This window comes from Heteronotia binoei, chromosome 20 (genome assembly GCF_032191835.1).
Source record: "Heteronotia binoei isolate CCM8104 ecotype False Entrance Well chromosome 20, APGP_CSIRO_Hbin_v1, whole genome shotgun sequence".
In the NCBI taxonomy this organism is placed as follows: domain Eukaryota; kingdom Metazoa; phylum Chordata; class Lepidosauria; order Squamata; family Gekkonidae; genus Heteronotia; species Heteronotia binoei.
The window spans coordinates 23931097-23953306 of NC_083242.1; the positions used below are offsets into that span (position 1 = coordinate 23931097).

General features: G+C 44.7%; 1 protein-coding gene across 2 annotated transcripts in view; it reads left to right on the forward strand.

The window, feature by feature from the left end:
* Positions 1 to 22210, forward strand: part of EEF2K (eukaryotic elongation factor 2 kinase) — a 42581-nt gene that overhangs the window by 13888 nt on the left and 6483 nt on the right. For both annotated transcript variants that reach the window (XM_060260776.1, XM_060260777.1), the window contains 11 exons: positions 97 to 134; positions 2021 to 2192; positions 4382 to 4531; positions 5528 to 5660; positions 6387 to 6514; positions 9110 to 9311; positions 12859 to 12926; positions 14431 to 14508; positions 16547 to 16609; positions 19291 to 19425; positions 21447 to 21635. In XM_060260776.1, coding sequence (XP_060116759.1) covers positions 97 to 134; positions 2021 to 2192; positions 4382 to 4531; positions 5528 to 5660; positions 6387 to 6514; positions 9110 to 9311; positions 12859 to 12926; positions 14431 to 14508; positions 16547 to 16609; positions 19291 to 19425; positions 21447 to 21635 — 1356 coding nt within the window. The remainder of the gene's footprint in view (positions 1 to 96; positions 135 to 2020; positions 2193 to 4381; positions 4532 to 5527; positions 5661 to 6386; positions 6515 to 9109; positions 9312 to 12858; positions 12927 to 14430; positions 14509 to 16546; positions 16610 to 19290; positions 19426 to 21446; positions 21636 to 22210) is intronic.

Sequence of the window (22210 nt, forward strand, 5' to 3'; positions counted from 1 at the left end):
TCCCTTCCAACTCTATAATTCTATGTGCAGAATTCCCCCCCACCCCCGACATTAATCAAGCTTCTGGGAAGCTGATCGTGTTTCTTTTCTCTCTAGCCATTTGGCCGCGGTGCGATGCGTGAGTGCTTCCGGACGTAAGTATATAGCATTAGCACTTCTATCAATTTAATTAATTAATTTTAAACTTATCAGAATTTTTAATGTTAATGTTTAATGTTAAATGTAACTTTGTCTTTTGTATAATGGAAATTTGAATGATGTTGTTAGCCGCCCTGAGCCTGCTCCGGCGGGAAGGGTGGGATATAAATAAAATTATCTAATCTAATCTATATTGATAGTAGGGTTCCTTGGATTGGCTGGTTGTGGGATGGTGGGCAGGTGGTGGGTCCTTTTAAGTTGAAAGCTCACTTAATTTTAAGACCGCATCACTCTTTGTAAGTCAGGTTAGAGAATAGCCGGAGGGGACATAAAACAAGCTATTTCTTCTCCCGGCACTCCCGGGCTTAGCTGGCCTTCAAAGGAGAATTGACATATTTGTCTTTCAAGAGCTGGTAGTCATGATGGCTAAATGGAACCTCCATGTTCAGAGGCAGCGTCCCTTTCCAGTACCAGTTGCTCTGGGGAGGCCTATTGGCTTCGTCCCCTGAGGGTGGACATCCTGGGCGTATTGCCTGGGTGCTGGGAGAAAAAGGAGTCTGAATTAGATGGGGCCTGATCCAGCAGGTATGTTCTTACTATAGAGAAACAGGTGTTACAAGAGAAATGTATAAAGTGCTATTGAGTTGCAGCCCATTTCTGGTGGCCTCTTAGGGTTCTCAAGGCAAGAAACATTCAGAGGTGGTTTGCCTTTGCCTGCCTCTGCATAGCAACCCTGGATTTCCGTGGTGGTCTCTCCCATCCCCCCATGGTGCAGAGTGTTAAAGCTGCAGTACTGCAGTCCTAAGCTCTGCTCATGACCTGAGTTTGATCCCGGTGGAAGCTGGGTTTTCAGGTAGCCGGCTCGAGGTTGACTCTGCCTTCCATCCTTCTGAGGTCGGGAAAGTGTAGAGGACTGGGGAAGGCAATGGCAAACCACCCCGTAAAAAGTCTGCTGTGAAAACGTTGTGAAAGCAACGTCACCCCAGAGTCGGAAACGACTGGTGCTTGCACAGGGGACCTTTCCTTTCCTCTCCCATCCAAGTACTAACCAGCGCCAGCCCGGCTTGTATGAAAAGATTTGGCTAGTCTGAGCCGTGACGCCGTCCAAGTCAGGGCTATAAGAGAATAGTGGTGGTTAAATATACACCTAAATTCTGGCATAGAAGTAGCCATGCAGTTTCTTCACGTTTATCATAGCACCACAGGTATAAACATACGGATGCATATGAAGCAGCCTTATACTAATTTGTACCCTGGGTCCATCAAATTCAGTATTGTCTGCTCAGATTGGCAGCAGCTTTTGAGGGACTCAGGTGGAAGTCTTTCACATCCTTGACTCTTTAAACTGGAGATGCTGGGAACTGAACTTGGGGCCCCTCCCACTGCAGGAATTACTTCAGGCACATGTGCTAGAAAGAAACGGCTGATTACACATTTCCGGCACCAATACTTGCAGCAATTGAACACTGGATGTGCTCTTGGCTGTTGAGCAGCATGCAAGACACCTTTCCAGTGGATTGTTTTCCACAGGGAAGATCTGTCTGTCTCCCATACCTCCTCCTGTAATAGTATTTAAAAAGTCTTAGCATTTTGTGCTGGAGTCACGTCCCATCCCATCCCATCTCCTGGTTTCCTATTTGATTTTGGAAATCCTCCAGTTGCTACCTGACTAGCCAGCTGGGTAGGGCCGGTTCTTCTCACAGCAGTGCAAAAAAAAAAAGGCTACAATATACTGGGCCACAACTGGAGATGCCCGCTGTAAGCTTGGCAGAAGCAACAGCACAGCAGAGCACCATGAATTATTGCACCTTTGGATCTGCCCAAATACTGGGTCAATTTCTGCATGGCATTTATCTTTGTGCGTTTTCCGCTCTCCTTGCAGGAAAAAGCTATCCAATTTTTTGCACACCCAGAACTGGAAAGGGGCCTTCAACTACGTGGCCAAGCGATACATCGAGACGGTCAGCAGAGATGTCTATTTTGAGGATGTGCGGCTCCAGATGGAGGCAAAGCTGTGGGGGGAAGAGTACAACCGGCATAAGCCACCCAAGCAGGTAGGTAGTTCAAGCCTGTGACCAAAAGTGAGTGAAAACCGATTGAAAACCACCCAGTGAGTTTCAAAAGCCACTCGGTTGAACCGTTACACTCTTTTAAAGATTTATTGTTTCCCTCATTTATTGAAACTCAAGTGTGGCTTACAAACCATTATTTAAAACATGGCAGTTTAAAAGCTCCTTTCCTTTCCTTCTGATGTGTAACATCGGCTCATCAGTCCTTTGCACACCCACACCCGTACTGTGAATCATTCAGCATACAAAAAATGTACACTGCAAGAAACAGAAGGGAGCCCAGTTGAAAACTAGATGCCGGGCAAGTGAAAGATGGCATGGGTCAGTTTTTCTTACCTGTGTGTCAGTGGAGGAGAGCCAGTTTGGTGTAGTGGTTAAGTGTGCGAACTCTTATCTGGGAGAACCGGGTTTGATTCCCCACTCCTCCACTTGCACCTGCTGGAATGGCCTTGGGTCAGCCATAGCTCTGGCAGAGGTTGTCCTTGAAAGGGCAGCTGCTGTGAGAGCCCTCTCCAGCCCCACCCACCTCACAGGGTGTCTGTTGTGGGGGAGGAAGGTAAAGGAGATTGTGAGCCGCTCTGAGACTCTTCGGAGTGGAGGGCGGGATATAAATCCAATATCTTCTTCTTCTTCTTCTCCATCAGTAACGGCCTCTATGGTGAAATCAAAGTAGGTTTATTTATTAAATGAAGACATTACAGGCCCACGACTTTGTCTTGGTGAGACTGGGGCCCTTGGGTTCAGGAGTACATTTATAACCTTGGGTCCAGACTGTTACAGGTTTGAAGCACTAGGTGCCCTTTTCTCTACCAATGAAGCATCCCCCTTTACCCCCCTGCATTGTTATCATAACCAGCTCAAGCAATTTGCCTCAGAAGCGAAAGTCTCCAAGCCATAGCCTTCAGCTCAAAGCCTTACCACATACTTAGGGTGAGAAAGTGACTTGTGTACCATTACAGACATAATACTGTTGATAGCCAAGCAAGCAGGTTAAACATAGCAATTTTGCACTACAGCAGTTCCCACTACAGCATTTGTCTGGCCCTCAAGATGGACGTGTTTATGACAAGAAGCACTCTTGACATTCTGCCCCCCCCAAAAAAAAATACATTCACCCTGCTCCCTCTGATTTGTCGGGATAGCGTTTATGGAAATGCCAAATGAGGCATTTAGCATTTATAGCTGATCTTTTAACCCTTTCAGCCTCTGAGAGAGCGAAATGAGTCCCCTTTACTAAATAGCAGAGGATGCCGCACTTCAGCTTTGAGTCAAGGATGTCGTCAATCTTGTGATGAATCTGATCCCCAATTCATTCATATTGAGTCTCATTTTAGCAACCCAGGTGACCCATGGTCCTGACCTTTCTGTGCCTGGGCATTCCATTAGAAGCAGGGGTCTCCTGACTGCCTGGAGAAAAGTTTACATGCTGCCTCTCAAGAGACCTGTATGAGGCAACTCACAAAGCAAAAACAATGCAACACAATAATGAAAACAACAGTGTTAAGAATGATCAGTGATAATACAGGCCATAAAAACAGCATATAACAAAATCTAGAAACGGAAAACAATATTTGTAAAACAGCCCTCAGGCCAGTGAAGCTGACCATAACAATAATTTAGCAAAATGGAACCCCTCAGTTAAAAGCGTTGGTTAAAAAGAAATGCTTTGGTCCAGTGCCTATAGGACAGCCAGACAAGTAAAGGCCAGTCCAAAGGTTAAGTGCCTCTACTGAGAAGGCCCTGTCTGCAGTTGCCACATACCTCACCTCTGCAGGTGAGAACATGGGGCTTTAGAAGAGGACCTTAAGTGGTGGGCTGGACCAGAAGTTACAGGAGATCTTGTGTGTGCCGTTGGACAACTCTCTTGAATTTTGACTTGCCATCTGACAATCTTGGTGGATTTTGCCTGCAGTGAGAGACAGTTTCCCATTTTTTTCTTTAATCCTTTAAAAGGAAAGCTGAGTTATTTGTTAGTGAATGCAGCATGCTGTATTGTTTCTGCAAAAATATCTTGGGAAGTCTTGATAATTCTGCACCTGTTCAAATAAATGGCTCCTTCAGTCTATTTGCTTAGATCAGGAGGCTTTTCCTGGCCGGAGTTTACTAAACCCCGCTCCCCCTTCACTTCGATTGTGGCACTCTGTTTGTGAAAAGTTGCTTGCTTTCTTCCCCAGGTGGACATAGTCCAGACTTGCATTATCGAAATGAAGAACCGGCCAGGCAAGCCTCTCTTTCACCTGGAGCATTATATCGAGGGCAAATACATCAAGTACAACTCAAATTCAGGATTTGTGCGAGATGACAACATTCGCCTCACCCCACAGGTAAGGTTTCCTTGGTTTGCAGCCCGTGACACTGCTACCTCCTTGTGTGAACCTACTTTCCACAAGACCAGCCTGTGTGTGGCTCAAAGCCTTTTCCAGTGGTCACCTCCTATCTTTGGAACTCCTTGCCTCAGGAAATCTATCTCCTCACCTCCCTCTTGGGCTTTGGGAGACTGATTCAGAGAGAAGGGTGCGGAATACTGTGTGCATTTCTGGTCACCGCACCTCAAGGATATTATAGCATTGGAAAAAGTGCAGAAAAGGGCAACTAGAATGATTACAGGTTTGGAACACTTTCCCTATGAAGAAAGGTTAAAACGCTTGGGGCTCTTTAGCTTGGAGAAACGTCGACTGCGGGGTGACATGATAGAGGTTTACAAGATTATGCATGGGATGGAGAAGGTAGAGAAAGAAGTACTTTTCTCCCTTTCTCACAATACAAGAACTCGTGGGCATTCAATGAAATTGCTGAGCAGTTGGGTTAGAACGGATAAAAGGAGGTACTTCTTCACCCAAAGGATGATTAACATGTGGAATTTACTGCCACAGGAGGTGGTAGCACCTACAAGCATAGCCAGCTTCAAGAGGGGGTTAGATAAAAATATGGAGCAGAGGTCCATCAGTGGCTATTAGCCACAGTGTGTATATGTGTGTGTATTTTTGGCCACTGTGTGATACAGAGTGTTGGACTGGATGGGCCATTGGCCTGATCCAACATGGCTTCTCTTATGTTCTTATAAATCTACAGTCTTAATTATCATTATCATCTCTTGAATCTTATTGGTCTTTAAGGGGCTACCAGAGGAATAAGTTAGTTTGAACCCGTAGATCCCAACTTCCCCCTTGGGGGTCTTGTGCCTTTATGGAGAGTTATTTCATGGAAGTGGCTTCCTCCATTGTTGGTCCTGTATTACAGTGACTGCCAAAGTGCAGCAGTGACCTCCTAAGTAGGCCTCTTCTCACTTCGGCTGATGCTACCTGATGATTCCCCCACAGGCTTTTAGCCACTTCACATTTGAACGATCAGGGCACCAACTGATAATCGTTGACATCCAAGGCGTTGGAGACCTTTACACAGACCCTCAGATCCACACGGAGAGCGGCACAGACTTTGGAGATGGCAACTTAGGTAAAAAAAAACAGCCTGACGTTTTGTGGCCTTGGTAGCACAGTGGGGAAAGACTGATGATTACAGTACTGCCATGGAATAACAGAGCCTTGATAGTTTGTTCTGTGTCGCAAAGCGCCTTTGGGGATGAGGTGGTTTGCACCACTGAAGGGACGTGCACTCTGGAAGTGCCGCCATCCTTTCCCTGCCAGTCACTTTTGAAGGCCATTGTTGTGTAGTGGTTGGATTGGAATTCAGCAGACTCAAGTTCCTGGTTCAGGCTAGGCCAGGCTCTCTCTCTGCCTCTTTTGCTTTCTGTCTTTCTGCCTCTGTCTTGGGCTGCCACTGCCTATCTCTGCTTACCCTGCCTCACAGGATTGTTCTGAAGATAGATGGGGAAATGATTCATGTTGCTGTAAGCTCCTGGGTGGAAATGGGGGTAAAACATAATCATTAAATTATTATCTTCCCCTTGTTATATGTGGCAGATTTGTTACATGAAAGCTCAGTGTTCCGTTCCTTGAGGCAGTAGCCGTTATAGCTGCTGCTTCATGTGTCGCCAGGGTGCCTTTTTAAAAAGATGTTTCATAATGCTACATAAACCTTTGCAAAGCAGCATCTTAGAGTCTATGGGAGTTCTGAGAGCAGCAATGGGGGGGTGCTAAAGCATACACAGCTCCCTGTAGAGGTCTTAGGGCTTTGTGTTTTGAAATTATTTCTTCATGAGCCTTCTTTGAATATTCCTAGGTGTCCGGGGAATGGCGTTGTTCTTCCACTCTCATGCATGCAACAAGATCTGCAAAAGCATGGGCCTCACGCCATTTGATCTCTCTGCCAACGAGAACGATGCCTTGTATCATAGCAGTAAGCTCCTTGTAAGTCTTTCCCCTGTTTTGCAGTAATTTATGGGCTTTGTGAAATGAGATGCCAAAAACACTGGGTATGATTTTAAACATGGCTGACTGCCAAGCAGCTAGCAAAATCCACACAGCAGGGCAAAGCTCTGACTTCTGCTTCAGATTCTGCAAATCATGTTTAAAAAAACGTATTGGGGGGGGGGGGGGGAGCAGGAAAACGTATAATGTGTTCATATGTGTAGAGCTTGAGTCACACAAAAAAGCCAGGATTATGGTATTATTATGGTATTATTTGGTATTATGAATAGACCAGCCAGAGAAGGGGGTTTAAATATTCCTAATATTGCAAATTATTGTTGAGCAATGAACCTTTCCTCTATTGTAAAAATGTTATCTAGGCAACCTTAGGAGAAGTGTGTGTAGATTGACACAAATTATATCAAACCACTTACATTAGCCCAAATGATTTGGACCAATTCTTAATCACATCCATCAGGCATTTCTCAATGTAGATGTCTGAAAAATACACTTAGGATCTGGGATTCAATAAAATCAAAATTAGCCCCAGGAATTTCACCAGTTTTGACCTCTGTTGCACAGGGGTGATTTCTTCCTGGACAGGAACCTAAGGCTTCCTATTCCTGGGACTATAAACGAATGGACTGTATTTTTTACTGGCTTAATTCAGATGATTGTATTACTAAGGGGATGGTGGAAAATAAATTGGGGTGCACTTTGGGATAGTTTTGGCATTTGCAGATAAGGAATCTCTTTCATAAGTTAAATTTATTTTTTATTTTTTATTTAATAGGCTTATATTTCGCCTTTTCCCATAAATGGGCTCAAGGCGGATCACAACATGTAAAAATAACAATAAAAACCTACATATCAAAGTTAAAACACCAATTTAAAATTAACAGCGAAAACAATAAATAAAATGCACAAAAGGACATGTATTTCCTAGTTGTAGTCCACCTAATTTACTTCTCAACATCAATCAATCAAGAAGTAAATTAGGTGGACTACAACTAGGAAATACATGTCCTTTTGTGATTTACCTAGACTTGCAGAAACACCAATTGGCAGGAAACTTTTATTACCTTTTATGGCTGTCCAGACCAAATGGCCTTCTAAATTGCCACACTGTTCCACCGTGTGATCCCAGCCAATTTGCTCTCTTAATCAACAAACCTGATCCCCTCGTCTGAAGAAGTGTGTTTTTAGCACACGAAAGCTTACGTTCTGAATAAAACTAAGTTGGTCTTAAAGGTGCGACTTGATTCCTGCTTTGTTCAGCTGCTTCAGACCAACATGGCTGCCCGCTTGGATCCATTTAAAATATATTTGTTTTCAATTTTTAAAATTGTTTACATTTTGGTATTATACTCCAGTGCAATTGAATAAAATGACCAAAACTCATAACCCCCCCCTGCTGGAAAAATTGTGGCCAAATAGGTTCTGATTTGGTGGTCTTGCCCTGTAATCCAAGCATTTTGGAAGGAGGTTGCAAACCAAATTGAAAAGACGTTGAATCTCGTGGCACCATTTACCCCAGAATTCTTATTATTGGCCTTTTGGCCCTTTTCTGTTCTTAAACAGCAGAATTTCCTTATTAGTAGATACAGCTAGATTAACTGTTGCTGCTAGGTGGAAATCATCACTTCCCCCCTCTGTTACTTTATGGCAGGAGAAACTTTGGCACTATTATATTATGGGCAAAATTATGAACAATTCTTTTCTTTTTTTTGAGAATGAATTCAATTTCTCTTTTCAAGAGTATGAAGATATCTGGGCTCCTATGCTACATTATTTAAGTGATCAAAAATCATATCTACCAACTGGTGATTTGATGATATAAGGGAAGATATTGGTTTTTATGATGTAATTTAGGAAATCTTAAAGTTGTTATTCTCAGTGTTTGATTTTTTTAAATGTATGAGTTTTTTTAATAAAGGAAATATTAAAAATATATGTGTTTTGGATGGCATTGTGATTTGGAGTACCAGCTGCAATGCACACCAAGGCATCTGGAGATCTGGCATAGGGCCTTAGAGGCAGTTCTGGGGAGGAGGAGGAGGAGGAGGAAGAGGAGAAGAAGGAGGAGAAGAAGGAGAAGGAGAAGAAGAAGAAGAATTGCAGATTTATATCCCCCCCTTCTCTCTGAATCAGAGACTCAGAGCGGCTTACAATCTCCTTTATCTTCTCCCCCCAGCATGCTTTGAGTTTTATAAGGGGCCACAAGGGAGAAAAGAAGGAGTCATGTGAGGAAAGAGTAGGCTGAGGGAGGGTAATGGAGCAGGAGGAGTGAAGGAACCTGTCGTGATCTGAAAGTAAAGGATGATTGTCCTAGATCCACTTTAATGGAATGGGAAACTGTTGAAGCCAGAGCAAGCCCCGCCCACTTCATTTGTTGTCTACTTTTCTCACAGAGACCCAATGAAGAATACAACATTTTAAAAACCAACCACATGAAAAAAACCATCAATACAATTAAGAATACAAAAACCATAAGTGCAATTAAATTACATGCCAGAAAACATTAAACTACATGCAAACCCCCCCCCCCCCCCCTATATTGAAAACATCACACAGATATTATTTTTTTTCCTGAAGGAATCAGCACGGACAGTTGTGCGGGGCACAGAAGAGAAATGTGGCAGTGCCCGAGTGAGAACCATCTCCGGCAGCCGGCCTCCTTTACTTTTCCGTTTGTCTGAAAATTCTGGAGATGAAAGTATGAGTGATGTGGCGTTCGATTCATTACCTTCCTCTCCTTCTTCGGCAACACCCCATAGCCAGAGGATTGACATGCTTCGTAAGAGCTCTTGTCTTCTGCCTTGTATTCCAGTCAGTACAACAATCTGTATTTTTGGTCTCCCATATATGGAGGTGGGAGCTCTTTGTTCTTCTTGGTATTGCCTCTTTCTTCTCTGTCCCCTCAATTCCATTAGTTGATCTGCTTTAAAGTATTGTGGGCAGGAAGGCCATAATGGTTCTCACATTAACTAAAGCTCATATGAGGTGTTAGTGTGCTTGGGCACCCATTAATAACAACTTTGGCTTTCAGGTTTCAGAAACAGTTTTATTCCTTCATTGATGACTGGATGCCATGGGCTTTGAATTGGCATCTTGCCAGTACAGATCTGAGAAGCAATTTTGGAATCAATCCGTGATAACTGATAGAATGTGCTTTGCAGGTTATTGCAGTGATTCTCCAGTGTGGTACTCCCCATGAGTTCCTGGCACCCACTGACTTCTTTCCTAAAGGGCAGCCCTGGGTGACCCTCTACTGCACTGAAGGCTGAGAAGAGTCCCAGAATTATCACCTGCAGGAAATACCCATTTGGAAATGGCCACCTCCATCATAGGAGGATATTTGGCTTGGAGGTTTCCAGTATGTTGTAGTTGGCCACGCCCCCATGATAGGCATTTTGAGTTTGGTTAGATTACCCACAGCAGCCTTTTGGTGGTGGCTCCTACCACCCTTTCTCAAAATGCAAGGCTCAATAAGCTTTGAGACCCTCTTGGCTTAAGTTCTTGCATGCTTTGAGTTTTATGAAGTATTGGTCTCTTTTAAGGTCTTTTAAGGTTTGCAGAAAATTCACAATGTTGACTTAGGCTCAAGGGTCTTTGAGGTGGCGTAATGGAGGCTCACGTTTGCCTGTTGCAGTTGCTTACTCTGTGTGTGTGGATGTGTGAGCGCCCTCCTGCAGCCAGCCAATAGTATGCAACCTGGGAGATAGAACTGTACTTCCTCCCCAATAATGAAAGGCCAGGGAGTTGACATGCGCATAGGACTGCCGAATCTGGGTTGGGAAATTTATGGGAGATTTGAAGGTAGAGTGTAGGGACGGTGGGATTTGGGGAGGGACCTCAGCAGCTATAACAACACAAGAGTCCACCTGCAAAGCAGCTGTTTTCTCCGGAGGAACTGATCTCTGTAGTCTGGAGATTGGCTGTAATTTTAGATCTCCCGGTCCCACCTGGAGATTGGCAGCCTTATGTGTGTAATCTGTTTCATGCTGCCACTGCAAGCCAGAGCACTGTGGGAAACAGCTTTAAGTAAAATGTGATGGAGAAGGACAGGGCTTAGCAGAGCTTTAAAAAGAATTAGCAGATACCTGTTCTGCTGGTCTGTCGAACTTCTGCTTCAGAGGCCTGCTTTGTTGGTCTGCAGCAAAGCAACAAGATTCAAGTCTGATAGTACCTTAGAAACCAACAAGATTTGGAGCGTTTTCGCACTGACCTTAATCGGGAGCGACATTTCTCTTCACCGCGCAGCGTCTGCACGGATTTCTCACTAATTGCTCCGCAGAACCCGGAAGAGCCGCAAAGTCCCACGGCTTTTGTGTCGCAAATATAAACTGGTTTTTGGCCAGTTTACATTTGCGACGCAAAAGCCGCGGGACTTTGCGGCTCTTCCGGGTTCTGCGGAGCAATTAGTGCGAAATCCGCGCAGATGCTGCGCGGTGAAGAGGGACGTCGCTCCCGATTAAGGTCAGTGCGAAAACGCCCTTGGTGTCAAATACAGTTTTTAAAATTACGAGGTATAAATTGCCATTTACTATGGAACTATTGGTTATGAACCTCTGGCGTGACTGTAAACTTTTTTTTTTCAATTTTAAATAAATTTATTAATATTAATATAACAATAACAATCCAACACATACAACTATTACAATACAGCTACTTTAGAACTTATAGAACAATTGTTGGCAGCTGCTAGAATGGTAATAACAAAATACTGGAAGTCATCTAAACATTTAATTATTGGTTAATAGTTGGTTATTGAAAGTTCAAGATCTTTGTATCATAGATAACATTACAGACTTCTTAACACAACAAGAATAAGACTTTTATTATTTGAATTTTATGGCCGTTTGGTTCCAAGTATTAGATTTTTTGGCTTCTTGATGTGTTCATACTTCAAGCCGTTAATGCTATATAGGGGTGGTCAAATTTGCTTAACCTAAGAGCCACATAGAATAAACAGCAGATGTTTGAGAGTAGGAAGGAAGGAAGGCAAATAGATGGGGGGAGGAGAGGTGGAAAGAAAGCAGCTTTAAATGCATTCTCCAAGCTGCCAGCTGCCATGGCTTGGAGAAGTGATTTAAAGAGAGAAATGCCTTTTCCTTGGACTTGAGGGTGATCTGGCTATGACATCTGTCACCCCATTGACAGATTCAGCTGTTGATTCAGGGTTGAGTCAGCTGATCTGACTGGCTAGGCGGGTGTCCCCTACCTCTCTCACCGCTCCATGTATGTCCCTCCTGAAGCTGCACGCTCGTTGGAAGAGGACGACCATCCCAGATAGAAGGCGTGTACTGTTCTTTGATCAAGACTATCCGATAGCTGAACTCCCCTTCTAGAACCTCCAAACAAGCCTTTTCCAAGTCCTCTGACAGGGTGGTGGGAGCTTTGAGAGCCACACAATGTAGGTGCAAGAGCCACATGTGGCTCCTGAGCCGCAGTTTGGCCACCCCTGCTGTTTATTGACTTACTTTTATTTTACCTCCAGGTTCTGGTTGCAAATCATCAGGTGCATTGCTGTTTGCTCTAATTTTAATTTTATCAGCCACGATGTTAAACTTTGTTTTTTGTTTTGTACTGATATATATATATTATCGCTGTGGATTTATAGGATTTTTAAAAATTGTTAGAAGTTTATTATTAAAATAAAGGAAACCAACAAGCTCTTTTTTAGGGCGGGGGTTGAGCTTTTGAGAGTCCAAGCTCCCTTTGTCAGGGCTGGCCAAGACAGCTTTGACCTTCCAAAGTTCATATCCTGAAAATCTTGTTGGTTTCTAAGGTGCTACCAGACTCAAATCTAGTTATTAATTTTTGTGTGTCCCATTAATAGCCACATCTGCTTAGATCAAATTGTTCTGGTTCAGCTAGTTTGTGAATCCAAACCCAGTGCAATTCCAGGGGCTATGACAAGTGTAGGAACTAGAGCCAACATGCGTCAGAGGAGGATCTGGGAGACACAGGTTCTAGTCCCTAGTTTGCCATAGAAGCTCACTGGTGACCTTACACCGGTCAGACACTCTCCACCTAACCTCCCTCACAGGATTGATGTGAAGGTAAAATGAAGAAGGAGAGAGTGCAATTGTAAGCTGCTTTGGGTCTTTATTGAGGAGAAAAGTGGGATATACCTGGCTAATTTTTAAAAAATCTGATAAAGATAGGGGGAAAGGTAATTTAAAGACATGCCACAATCATTCATTTTTTAGAAATGCAGCGTGAAGCTAGGTTTAAGAGTGTTTGGTGGAACTGCTTTGGCAACTATGTAGATTCTGTCTCTTCTTGGCCATATGAGGCCCAATAATCATAAAAAAAACTTACGATATTTTCCCTCCTAGACTGGCCTGTTTTTAATGAAGTTGACAATTTGGTTCACAAGGATCATGAGGGCCTTGACAACCAAAGGGTAAGTATTTCTTTGAAGGCTGTGGCAGACTGAGGTGGCCCAGCCACCTAGAAGAGCCAGTTTGGTGTAGTGGTTAAGTGTGCAGACTCTTATCTGGGAGAACCGGGTTTGATTCCCCCCTTCTCCACTTGCACCTGCTGGAATGGCCTTGGGTCAGCCATAGCTCTGGCAGAAGTTGTCCTTGAAAGGGCAGACTCTTACCTGGGAGAACCGGGTTTGATTCCCCACTCCTCCACTTGCAGCTGATGGAATGGCCTTGGGTCAGCCGTAGCTCTGGCAGAGGTTGTCCTTGAAAGGGCAGACTCTTCTTATCTGGGAGAACCGGGTTTGATTCCCCACTCCTCCACTTGCACCTGCTGGAATGGCCTTGGGTCAGCCATAGCTCTGGCAGAGGTTGTCCTTGAAAGGGCAGCTGCTGTGAGAGCCCTCTCAGCCCCACCCACCTCACAGGGTGTCTGTTGTGGGGGAGGAAGGGAAAGGAGATTGTGAGCCGCTCTGAGACTCTTTGGAGTGGAGGGCGGGATATAAATCCAATATCTAGAAAACAGAGGGTGGAGGGTTCCAATTTTAGAACAAAAGAGGTGGTTAAGGGATCAATGAAGAATCATCCCCTCTGCCCTTCTCCCTCTAAAAACCAGTTTCTGTTTGCTGCATGAAAAAGGCAAAGCTAGTTGCAGCCCCAGGGCAGATAGTGTGAAATCAGAGGGAAGCCCCGCTGAGAAGAGGAGCGTGAGAGCGGCGTAAGGCGAGTGGGAAATCAGTCCTAGACTTTTCCACCTGAGTTATGCCTGTGCACAACAGGGAGCTGTCCAGCTGCTTTTTTCTTCCCTCTGATTCTCTCTATCCTGTCTTCTAAATTTTTAAGCATCTTTTTGTCAGTAATTCTCTTGATTGGGGCCCCCAGTGTGGTGCCCATGGGGGCCATGGCACTCGCCAACACCTTTCCTGGTCCTTGCCAAATGTTTTTATAAAGCGGGCAGAGCCAGTTGGGGTTTTAACCTGCAAGGCTTCTGATTGGCCATTGGAGATTTGATTGGCTGTGCAGATCTTTAAAATCATTGCTCCAATAGCAGCTGCCACCACAGCACAAGGATCTTCACTGTATGACTGAAGTTAAGCTGCAGCAGCCATTTTATGGCTGGCTCCGCCTCCTGTGGCAGCCATTTTGTGGCTGTCCCCATCATGCAGTTTCAGAATTCCAGAAGTGCCTTCTGGTTCAAAAAGGTTGGGGACCCCTCTTGATCTTTTTTCTACCGTTTGTCCTTTTGGGCTTGTGAGTGACTTAGTTCCTATGGATGAATAGTTGTTGTGGACAAATATATTCTTCCAGTGTATTATTGTGACCCGAGGCCAGGGCTGTGTAGGATGTGAGAAACAAGGCTATAAGCTGACTTGTCTGAAACAATACTTGTTTGTAATACAGGGGTTCTTCTTTGCTTATTGAGAGAGAAAAGAAAATAGTGTTGTTGTGTCCTTATTTGCTCTGGGCTTTTTTCCATTATAGGACTCTGAAAATGGAGGTGACAGTGGATACCCGAGTGAAAAGAGGAGTGATCTGGAAGACCTGGATCACCGAGAAAGGGTAACTCATTTTATTTCAAGTTCTTCTGGTCTAGGGGCTGTGGCTCAGCGGTAGAGCATCCGTTTGGCATGCAAGAGGAGGGGTCCCAGATTCAATCCCAGGTATCTCCAGTTATAAAGATTAGGTCACAGGGGCTGTGAAGGACTTTATCCAGAGATTCTGGAGAGCTGCTGCCAGTCTGAGAAGGCAATACTGACTTTGTGGAGAATGAGCCCCTTGAGTGAGTTACACCTCATTCTGTAGGGGAGTCAAATGCAAATTATTTGCTTTCCCACCCAGGTAAGGTGGATCCATGCCCTTCCTATTCTGCAGACAAACATAGTTTGTTAAAGTGACCCATTTGAATGGCATGCCAAATTGCAAAGTCTTGAACAATTTTGGACTCAGAATCGGGAGAAAGATAATCTTTATTGAGGCTAACAACTGTTAGGAGCTGAGAGGTATCACCCAAAGTGTAAAACCCAAGGCTGCTGGAACCATTACACAACACTTTTATACCCTGATAAAAACAGCAAATGATTCTTTTTGTTTGATTATGGGGTGTGCCTGCACATCTTTGTTTTGGCAAGATAACTCTAGAACACAGTGCTACAGCAACCAACCTTTGTGTCACCCTCTCTTGTGATTTCTTAGGAACTCTGCATTTTGCTAACGCTGTGCTGCAACACCTTCTTCCCACTTACAAATAATTCCTTCATGACCAAACTTTTCAAAACAACCTGACCAGAGTTTTGATCAGACCTATTCCCTGGCCAATCTGTTGTTATTTCCACACTGGTGAGGCATGGGGGGGATGAGAAGGGAGAAGGAGCATGTGAGCTCACTCCTGGAACATGTGAAGCATAATCTCTTTGGTTGTCTGAAGGTGGTCTCACTTCTATATACAAACCACTTTCCTAATCAACCTTGGGTTGCCAACTCTGGCTTGGGAAATACCTGGAGATTTGGGGGATGGGGTATAATGCTGGAGGGAATCTGCCACCCTCAGCTCATGAAGCTGCCTTATGTTTAGCTGGACCATTAGTCTCTGTTGTTTACTCAGACTGGCAGTGGCTGTCCAGGGTCTCAAGGCAGAGGTCTTTCATATCACCTCCTACCTGGTCCTTTTAGCTGAAGGTGCCAGGGATCTTCAGAGTCCACCTTCCAAGGTGGCCATTTTCTCCAGGTGAACTGATCCCTGTCTCCTGGAGATCATTTTTAATAGCGGGAGATCTCCCGCCACCACCTGGATGCTGGCAACCCTAAATCAACCCCCCACTCTCAAAGTAGCTTTTAGTTCTAGTAGGGAGAGAAAGACAGACACAGGTTGTACCTTTTTCCCCTTGCAGGGCTAAAAGGAGCTGTATGGGTATGCAGAGAAATTTTCAAATCCTTCTTCCCAGTCCATCTTGTTTTTATGACCAACACTTCTAAGAAGCTGCAGTCATGGAATTCCAAAGTCATGTGTAGCGTGGCCTCTAACCTTGGGGGGGGGGGGGGGATCAGCTTAAATATTTGAAATATTTATCATTGTGAAGGGAATGCATAATTCCACAACTTTTTTAAACCAGTTCAACAGTTTTATTGAAAAATAAATAGTTACAGAATTAACACACATGGAACAGTGTACAGAAAAAGCAATGAGTGACCAAGTATTGACAATTAATGAAATGCCAGTAATGATAATACAGTACTATCTAAATGTGCATCGTGCCCAAGCACAAAAACTTGCTTGCATAATCCAAGAAGGGCAACCATTTATCTAATAATGAATGCAGTCCAGATTTTTTAAGAGTAACAATAATATCAGCCAACTTTTCCAAAACAAAGTACTCCAAAAGTTTAATACACCAAGTTGTCAAACTTGGCAGCTCCTTCCATCCTATAGCCATGCTACGTTTTGCTGCTATCAGCATCAACATAATTAATTCTTTTAGTGAGTTATGGATTTTAAAACCGAAGGCTGCATGAATATGTGGGGTGTAGGAAATGAACATTCTCTTAATTGCTGCCCTGCAAACATGGGCTAAACTGTGCGTTTTAAAAATCTGTTACGCAGGCCCATTCCAACCTCAACCGAAGGCACGAATCTGACGAGGACAGCTTGGGAAGTTCTGCAAGGGTAAATAAAAGATGAGATCTCTGAAGATGATTGCTTGATCTCATTTGTCAGCTTACTGCCCTTCTGGTTTGGTTCTCCAGCTTGCATCCTTCTGAAAGCAGATAATTCCCCTCCACTTTTAAGATACTGAATTGTATTTCATTTTTGCTTATTTCCTTTCCTTTTCACTTTTCAATCTTTTTTTTCTCCCTATTAGAGAAATGCTTTGGTAAATAAATCCTCTGTGATCACTAAACCCAGACCCCGGAACACACTGGTGATTCTGCATGACTTCTTGCCTTGCACAGAGTTTTGGGCCTTTTGCGTGGCTCTGTTTAGTGTTCATTCAGTCCTGCGTCTTTCGCTCTGTCCATGTGGTTGTGGTTTGTGTCCAAAAGATGGCAGCTCTTAAGAGTTCTCTCAAAGTCTCTCTGTAGGCTCTAAAACAAAGGATTTTTGAAATCTTTTTACTATAACATCACAGTAAGTTGCAGACATTCATTTGTTACCCAAAACTTTCAGCGGTACAAAAGCAAAATCTTCTAAACGAGAAGAAATGAGCTTGCTGGATTCCAGGAGCTCCTGTTAGCTGCAGATTTTGTTGCAATTAATGAGCTTTCTCCTGGGAGATCAGTTTTGAGGACTGCAGCAAAACAAACCCCTTTTTATGATATACAGATCTGGGCCCCCACCCCAGGCCCGATAGCTGCCATAAACAACTTCCAGGCTTTGGTGAGTCCAAAAGAGAGCCTGCAAATAAGACGATTCCTGTCCACTCACATAATGGGGGGTTCGGGTAGGGGAAGAACCTTAAATAAAGTGGATTGCCAAATTGCTTTGAGACTAACAGTGCAATCCTAACCAGAGTTACACCCCTGAGTTGAGTTTGGTGCGGTTAGAAGGGGGTAACTCTTCTTAGGATCACAGTGCTGGGTCGCAAGTAAAGAAGCTTGTCTTGGTGGAGTCTGCCTTTGCCCTGTTGCTGCAGCATCTGTATAGAGAGCATTTTCATGATTCTCCACTGTAGTCCATAAGAATGGAAGCACAACTGCACAGCATTGCATTGGGACCATCGTCTCCCATGCTTAGGTGGATCCAAGTCTGGAAGAGGGCAGCCTGGCTTTACTTGCTTGGAATGTTTAGGCTGTTGTGTGGATTCGTGGGCATGACCTCTGAACTCGAAGGGCTTAGAGGAAACCTGCGTAGCCATAGCATGCCTGTTGTATCACATTCTTGGCTGTGTTGTGAGCCAATAATAATAGTGTAACATCAAGTTGCAACTGACTCGTGGTGACCCCAAGACCATGGGATTTTCAAGGCCAGAGGTGCTGAGAAATGGCTTGCCATTGCCTTCCTCTGCACAGCAGCAACCCTGGTCTTCCCTGGTGGTCTTTTATCCAAGTGCTTAACCATGGCTGACCCTGCTTAGCAGCCAGATTCTGACAAGATCAGGCTAGGGTGGGTGATAAGGCTGCTGTTAAGACCCGAGCATGTGAGAAATTAGGGATCCAGCCCCCCCGCCCCCGCCAATAATGTGACCACAAAAAGCAGCTGCAAGATCCTGTTAGGGATTAGGACTTTCTTCACTTCCATGTACCATTTCCCCAATCAAAACTGTCTCCAAGTTGGTGTAGTGGTTAAGTGTGTGGACTCTTATCTGGGAGAACCAGGTTTGATTCCCCACGCCTCCACTTGCACCTGCTAGCATGGCCTTGGGTCAGCCATAGCCCTGGCAGAGGTTGTCCTTGAAAGGACAGCTGTTATGAGAGCCCTCTCAGCCCCGCCCACCTCACAGGGTGTCTGTTGTGGGGGAGGAAGGGAAAGGAGATTGTGAGCTGCTCTGAGACTCTGTCCTTGAAAGGGCAGCTGCTGTGAGAGCCCTCTCCAGCCCCACCCACTTCACAGGGTGTCTGTTGTGAGGGAGGAAGGGAAAGGAGACTGTAGGCCGCTCTGAGACTCTGTTCTTGAAAGGGCAGCTGCTGTGAGAGCTTTCTCCAGCCCCACCCACCTCACAGGGTGTCTGTTGTGGGGGAGGAAGGGAAAGGAGATTGTAGGCTGCTCTGAGACTCTGTCCTTGAAAGGGCAGCTGCTGGGAGAGCCCTCTCGGGCCCACCCACCTCACAGGGTGTCTGTGGGGGAGGAAGGGAAAGGAGATTGTGGGCCGCTCTGAGACTCTGTCCTTGAAAGGGCAGCTGCTGTGAGAGCCCTCTCCAGCCCCACCCACCTCACAGGGTGTCTGTTGTGGGGGAGGAAGGTAAAGGAGATTGTGAGCCGCTCTGAGACTCTGAGATTCAGAGTGAAGGATGGGGTATAAATCCAATATTTTCTTCTTCCCTACCTCCCCAGAATTGCTTTTAGTTGTTGGAAAATACCATACTTTACAGATGAAGTTTCTGAGTGTCCCCTGAAGCTGCTTTTGAATCTAAATTACACCTGGGGTGGGAGGTTGATCAGAGATCCCTGCCACCTTCAGGACATCAGTAAGTCCAAGAGTGTGGGAAGCCGCCACGCATCTTTGTCCAGAGATGGCAGGAAATTATGGCCATGGAAGATTCAAGCCCGGCACTTAACAGCTTGGTTTTTTACTTTGCAAACCACTTTGTGTAAATGCATTAAAAAGGGGTTGCTGAACAAGAATGTCAACAGGATGACACATTTCCTATTTTTGAGGTGAAATCATGATACCTTTTCCCTGGTTTTAGGTCAGTGTGGAGAAATGGAATCTCTATAACGCTGCACGAGTTCACATTCACAGACCTTCCTGTGTTGCAGTGGAAGTGCAGAGACTCAATGCCCTGGAGTTGGAGAAGAAAATTGGGAAGTCCATCCTTGGAAAGGTTTGAGCACCACAGTCCCTTGTACTTGTGCTAGTGATCTGCTGAACTGATGGCCCATCCTGCCAAAGCTAGTTCCATCTAAATGAGCCAAATATTTAAGTAAACCTCTTGGTCCAGCCCTAGGGAAGGAATACCCTTATCGACCTGTGCATGAGAAAAACTCTCCCTCATGGTATCTCATCTTCAGGTTACTTTCTATTTCATTTCCCGTGTTGGAGCTACTAGCACTAAGGAAGGTCCTGCATAAACACACCTCCATTATGGAAATGGGACACATTTATAGAGCATTTTCTCTTTGGGATTTCCACTCACACAATAGAGCATAAGCCAGTGACCTTGGGGATGTCTTTGAGACCAGGAGGAGGTGAGATGTTTGAATGATGGTGTCTTCCTGTTTTTGAGGTGTCCTGGGAAACAAGTCCTCCTTCTTCTAGAGATCCATCTGGTACTTTTTGGTGGTATATCTCTGTGCCCAGGGTAGACGCCTCACCAACCTACTTCACTGGGAAGGTGTAGCTTTCTAGGGTGATTTGCCATTTTCCTCAGCCCCCAAAGGGGCATGCCTTTTATGGTTTTGTCCTCACAGGATGGGGCTGTGCCTCAGTGGCAGAGCATCTGCTTTTCACTCTGAAAATCCCTGGCACCTTCAGCTAAAAGGACCAGGTAGAAGGTGATATGAAAGACCTCTGCCTTGAGACCCTGGACAGCCACTGCCAGTCTGAGTAAACAACAGAGACTAATGGTCCAGCTAAACATAAGGCAGCTTCATGAGCTGAGGGTGGCAGATTCCCTCCAGTTGTACTTGCTGCAATGTTGCAGGTTAATTCACTTGCCAGCTTGGCTTCTGCTGGCCTGTTTCCATTTTTGATTGTTAGGTTGTTTTAAAAGCACAGCTTGCGCAGTTATACATTTAAACAATCAACAGCCCCTGATTTTTGTTTTTGAAACAAGGAATCCAGGATTTGTTATGGAGTAACAGAAACTTATTCCGATTAACCCCTCTCACTCCTTGTGTGAATGGGGATCTGTTTTGTAGTTATGTGTCGTATCTATGTGTTTATGTTGTTCGTGTTCAATAATGTATATGTTATTATTTTGATTATTATGATTTGTATGAGAATTATTCTAATTGTTGTATGTAAATAAAACTGTTTGTCATCACAATATGGGAAAAAAAAAACAAGGAATCCCAGTGGTGTGTTTTTCAAGTCGAAAAACTGTTCCAGGGGGGAGGAGAGGAAGGTGCTTTGTGATATGGCAGGATCCCCAGCCAATCAGCATTCTGCTGCACCTTGTCTGTTTTGTGGACAGAATGTCCCCTCCAATTATTAGGAGACTATTATATATACATAAGACAACAATGTAGGGAATGTGCTCTGCAGAGCTGAGTGAGCAATGCTTGGTTTTTCAAGCACATCTGTACCTACCATTAGTTTCCCTGTGGAACTGACTCTTCATGAACATATTGAAAATATGCCCTGTTCCCCAGGCAACATGCATTAAGCAAACTTGAGTGCTGATGTCTGTTTAAATACATAGCACTTGACCCTTGGGGATACAGTGATGATTTTTGAGTTCTGTTCCATGAGGTGAGTTTGGGAGGGGGGGTTCTCCTTGTCAATATTGTATATCCACTTCCATCCCATTTTTTATTCGAGAGGCAGCCAATAAATATTTTTGGGAAATACATTCAGTATTTGGGGAGGGATGGTGGCTCAGTAGTAGAGCATCTGCTTGGTGAGCAGAAGGTCCCAGGTTCAGTCCCCGGCATCTCCAACTAAAAAGGGTCCAGGCAAATAGGCGTGAAAAACCCCAGCTTTGAGACTCTGGAGAGCCGCTGCCAGTCTGAGTAGACAATACTGACTTTGATGGGCCGAGGGTCTGATTCAGTATAAGGCAGTTTCATATGTTCATATGTATATAGAGTTTTGGTGTTTTTTGGAGCTCAGCCACTTTGTGGCTATCAGGATGGTCTCCATTTAATCCTTACTGGGCATGACTTTCCTTCCGTTTACTTGCAGGTCCACTTGGCCATGGTTCGTTACCATGAGGCAGGCCGTTTCTGTGAGAAAGACCAGGAATGGGATCACAAATCCGCCGTTTTCCACCTGGAGCATGCAGCTGACTGTGGAGAGCTGGAAGCCATTGTTGGGTTAGGTCTCATGTATTCTCAGCTGCCCCATCACATTCTCTCAGAGGTCAATCTGGAGGTAAATAGCATCTGTTACTGTCTATCAATTGATATTTTTATCTTGCTTTTCCTCCCAAGGGGCTCACAGTTACACATCCATAGCCCTTCACTGTTTCATCCTAGCAGCCACCCTCTGAGGTAGAGTATGCTGAGGTAGAGAAAGTGGGCCTGCACATATATTTTTATTCCTATTTGTTGGCCTATGGCTGTCTCAGCCTGTTGCTTTATTAACATAAGAACATAAGAGAAGCCATGTTGGATCAGGCCAACGGCCCATCCAGTCCAACACTCTGTGTCACACAGTGGCCAAAAATTTTATATACACACATACACTGTGGCTAATAGCCATTGATGGACCTCTGCTCCATATTTTTATCTAAACCCCTCTTGAAGGTGGCTATACTTGTGGCCGCCACCACCTCCTGTGGCAGTGAATTCCACATTAACTATTTTGAAGCTGGCCCAGCTCAGCGACTTGAGGGAGGAGACAAAATCACTTGCACCTGCTCCTGTAATGGCACACAAGAGGCTTTTGGAAGTTTAAAATAAACAAAATGTTTTATTTAACTTAGAGGAGGAAAGGTCAGGTGGAAT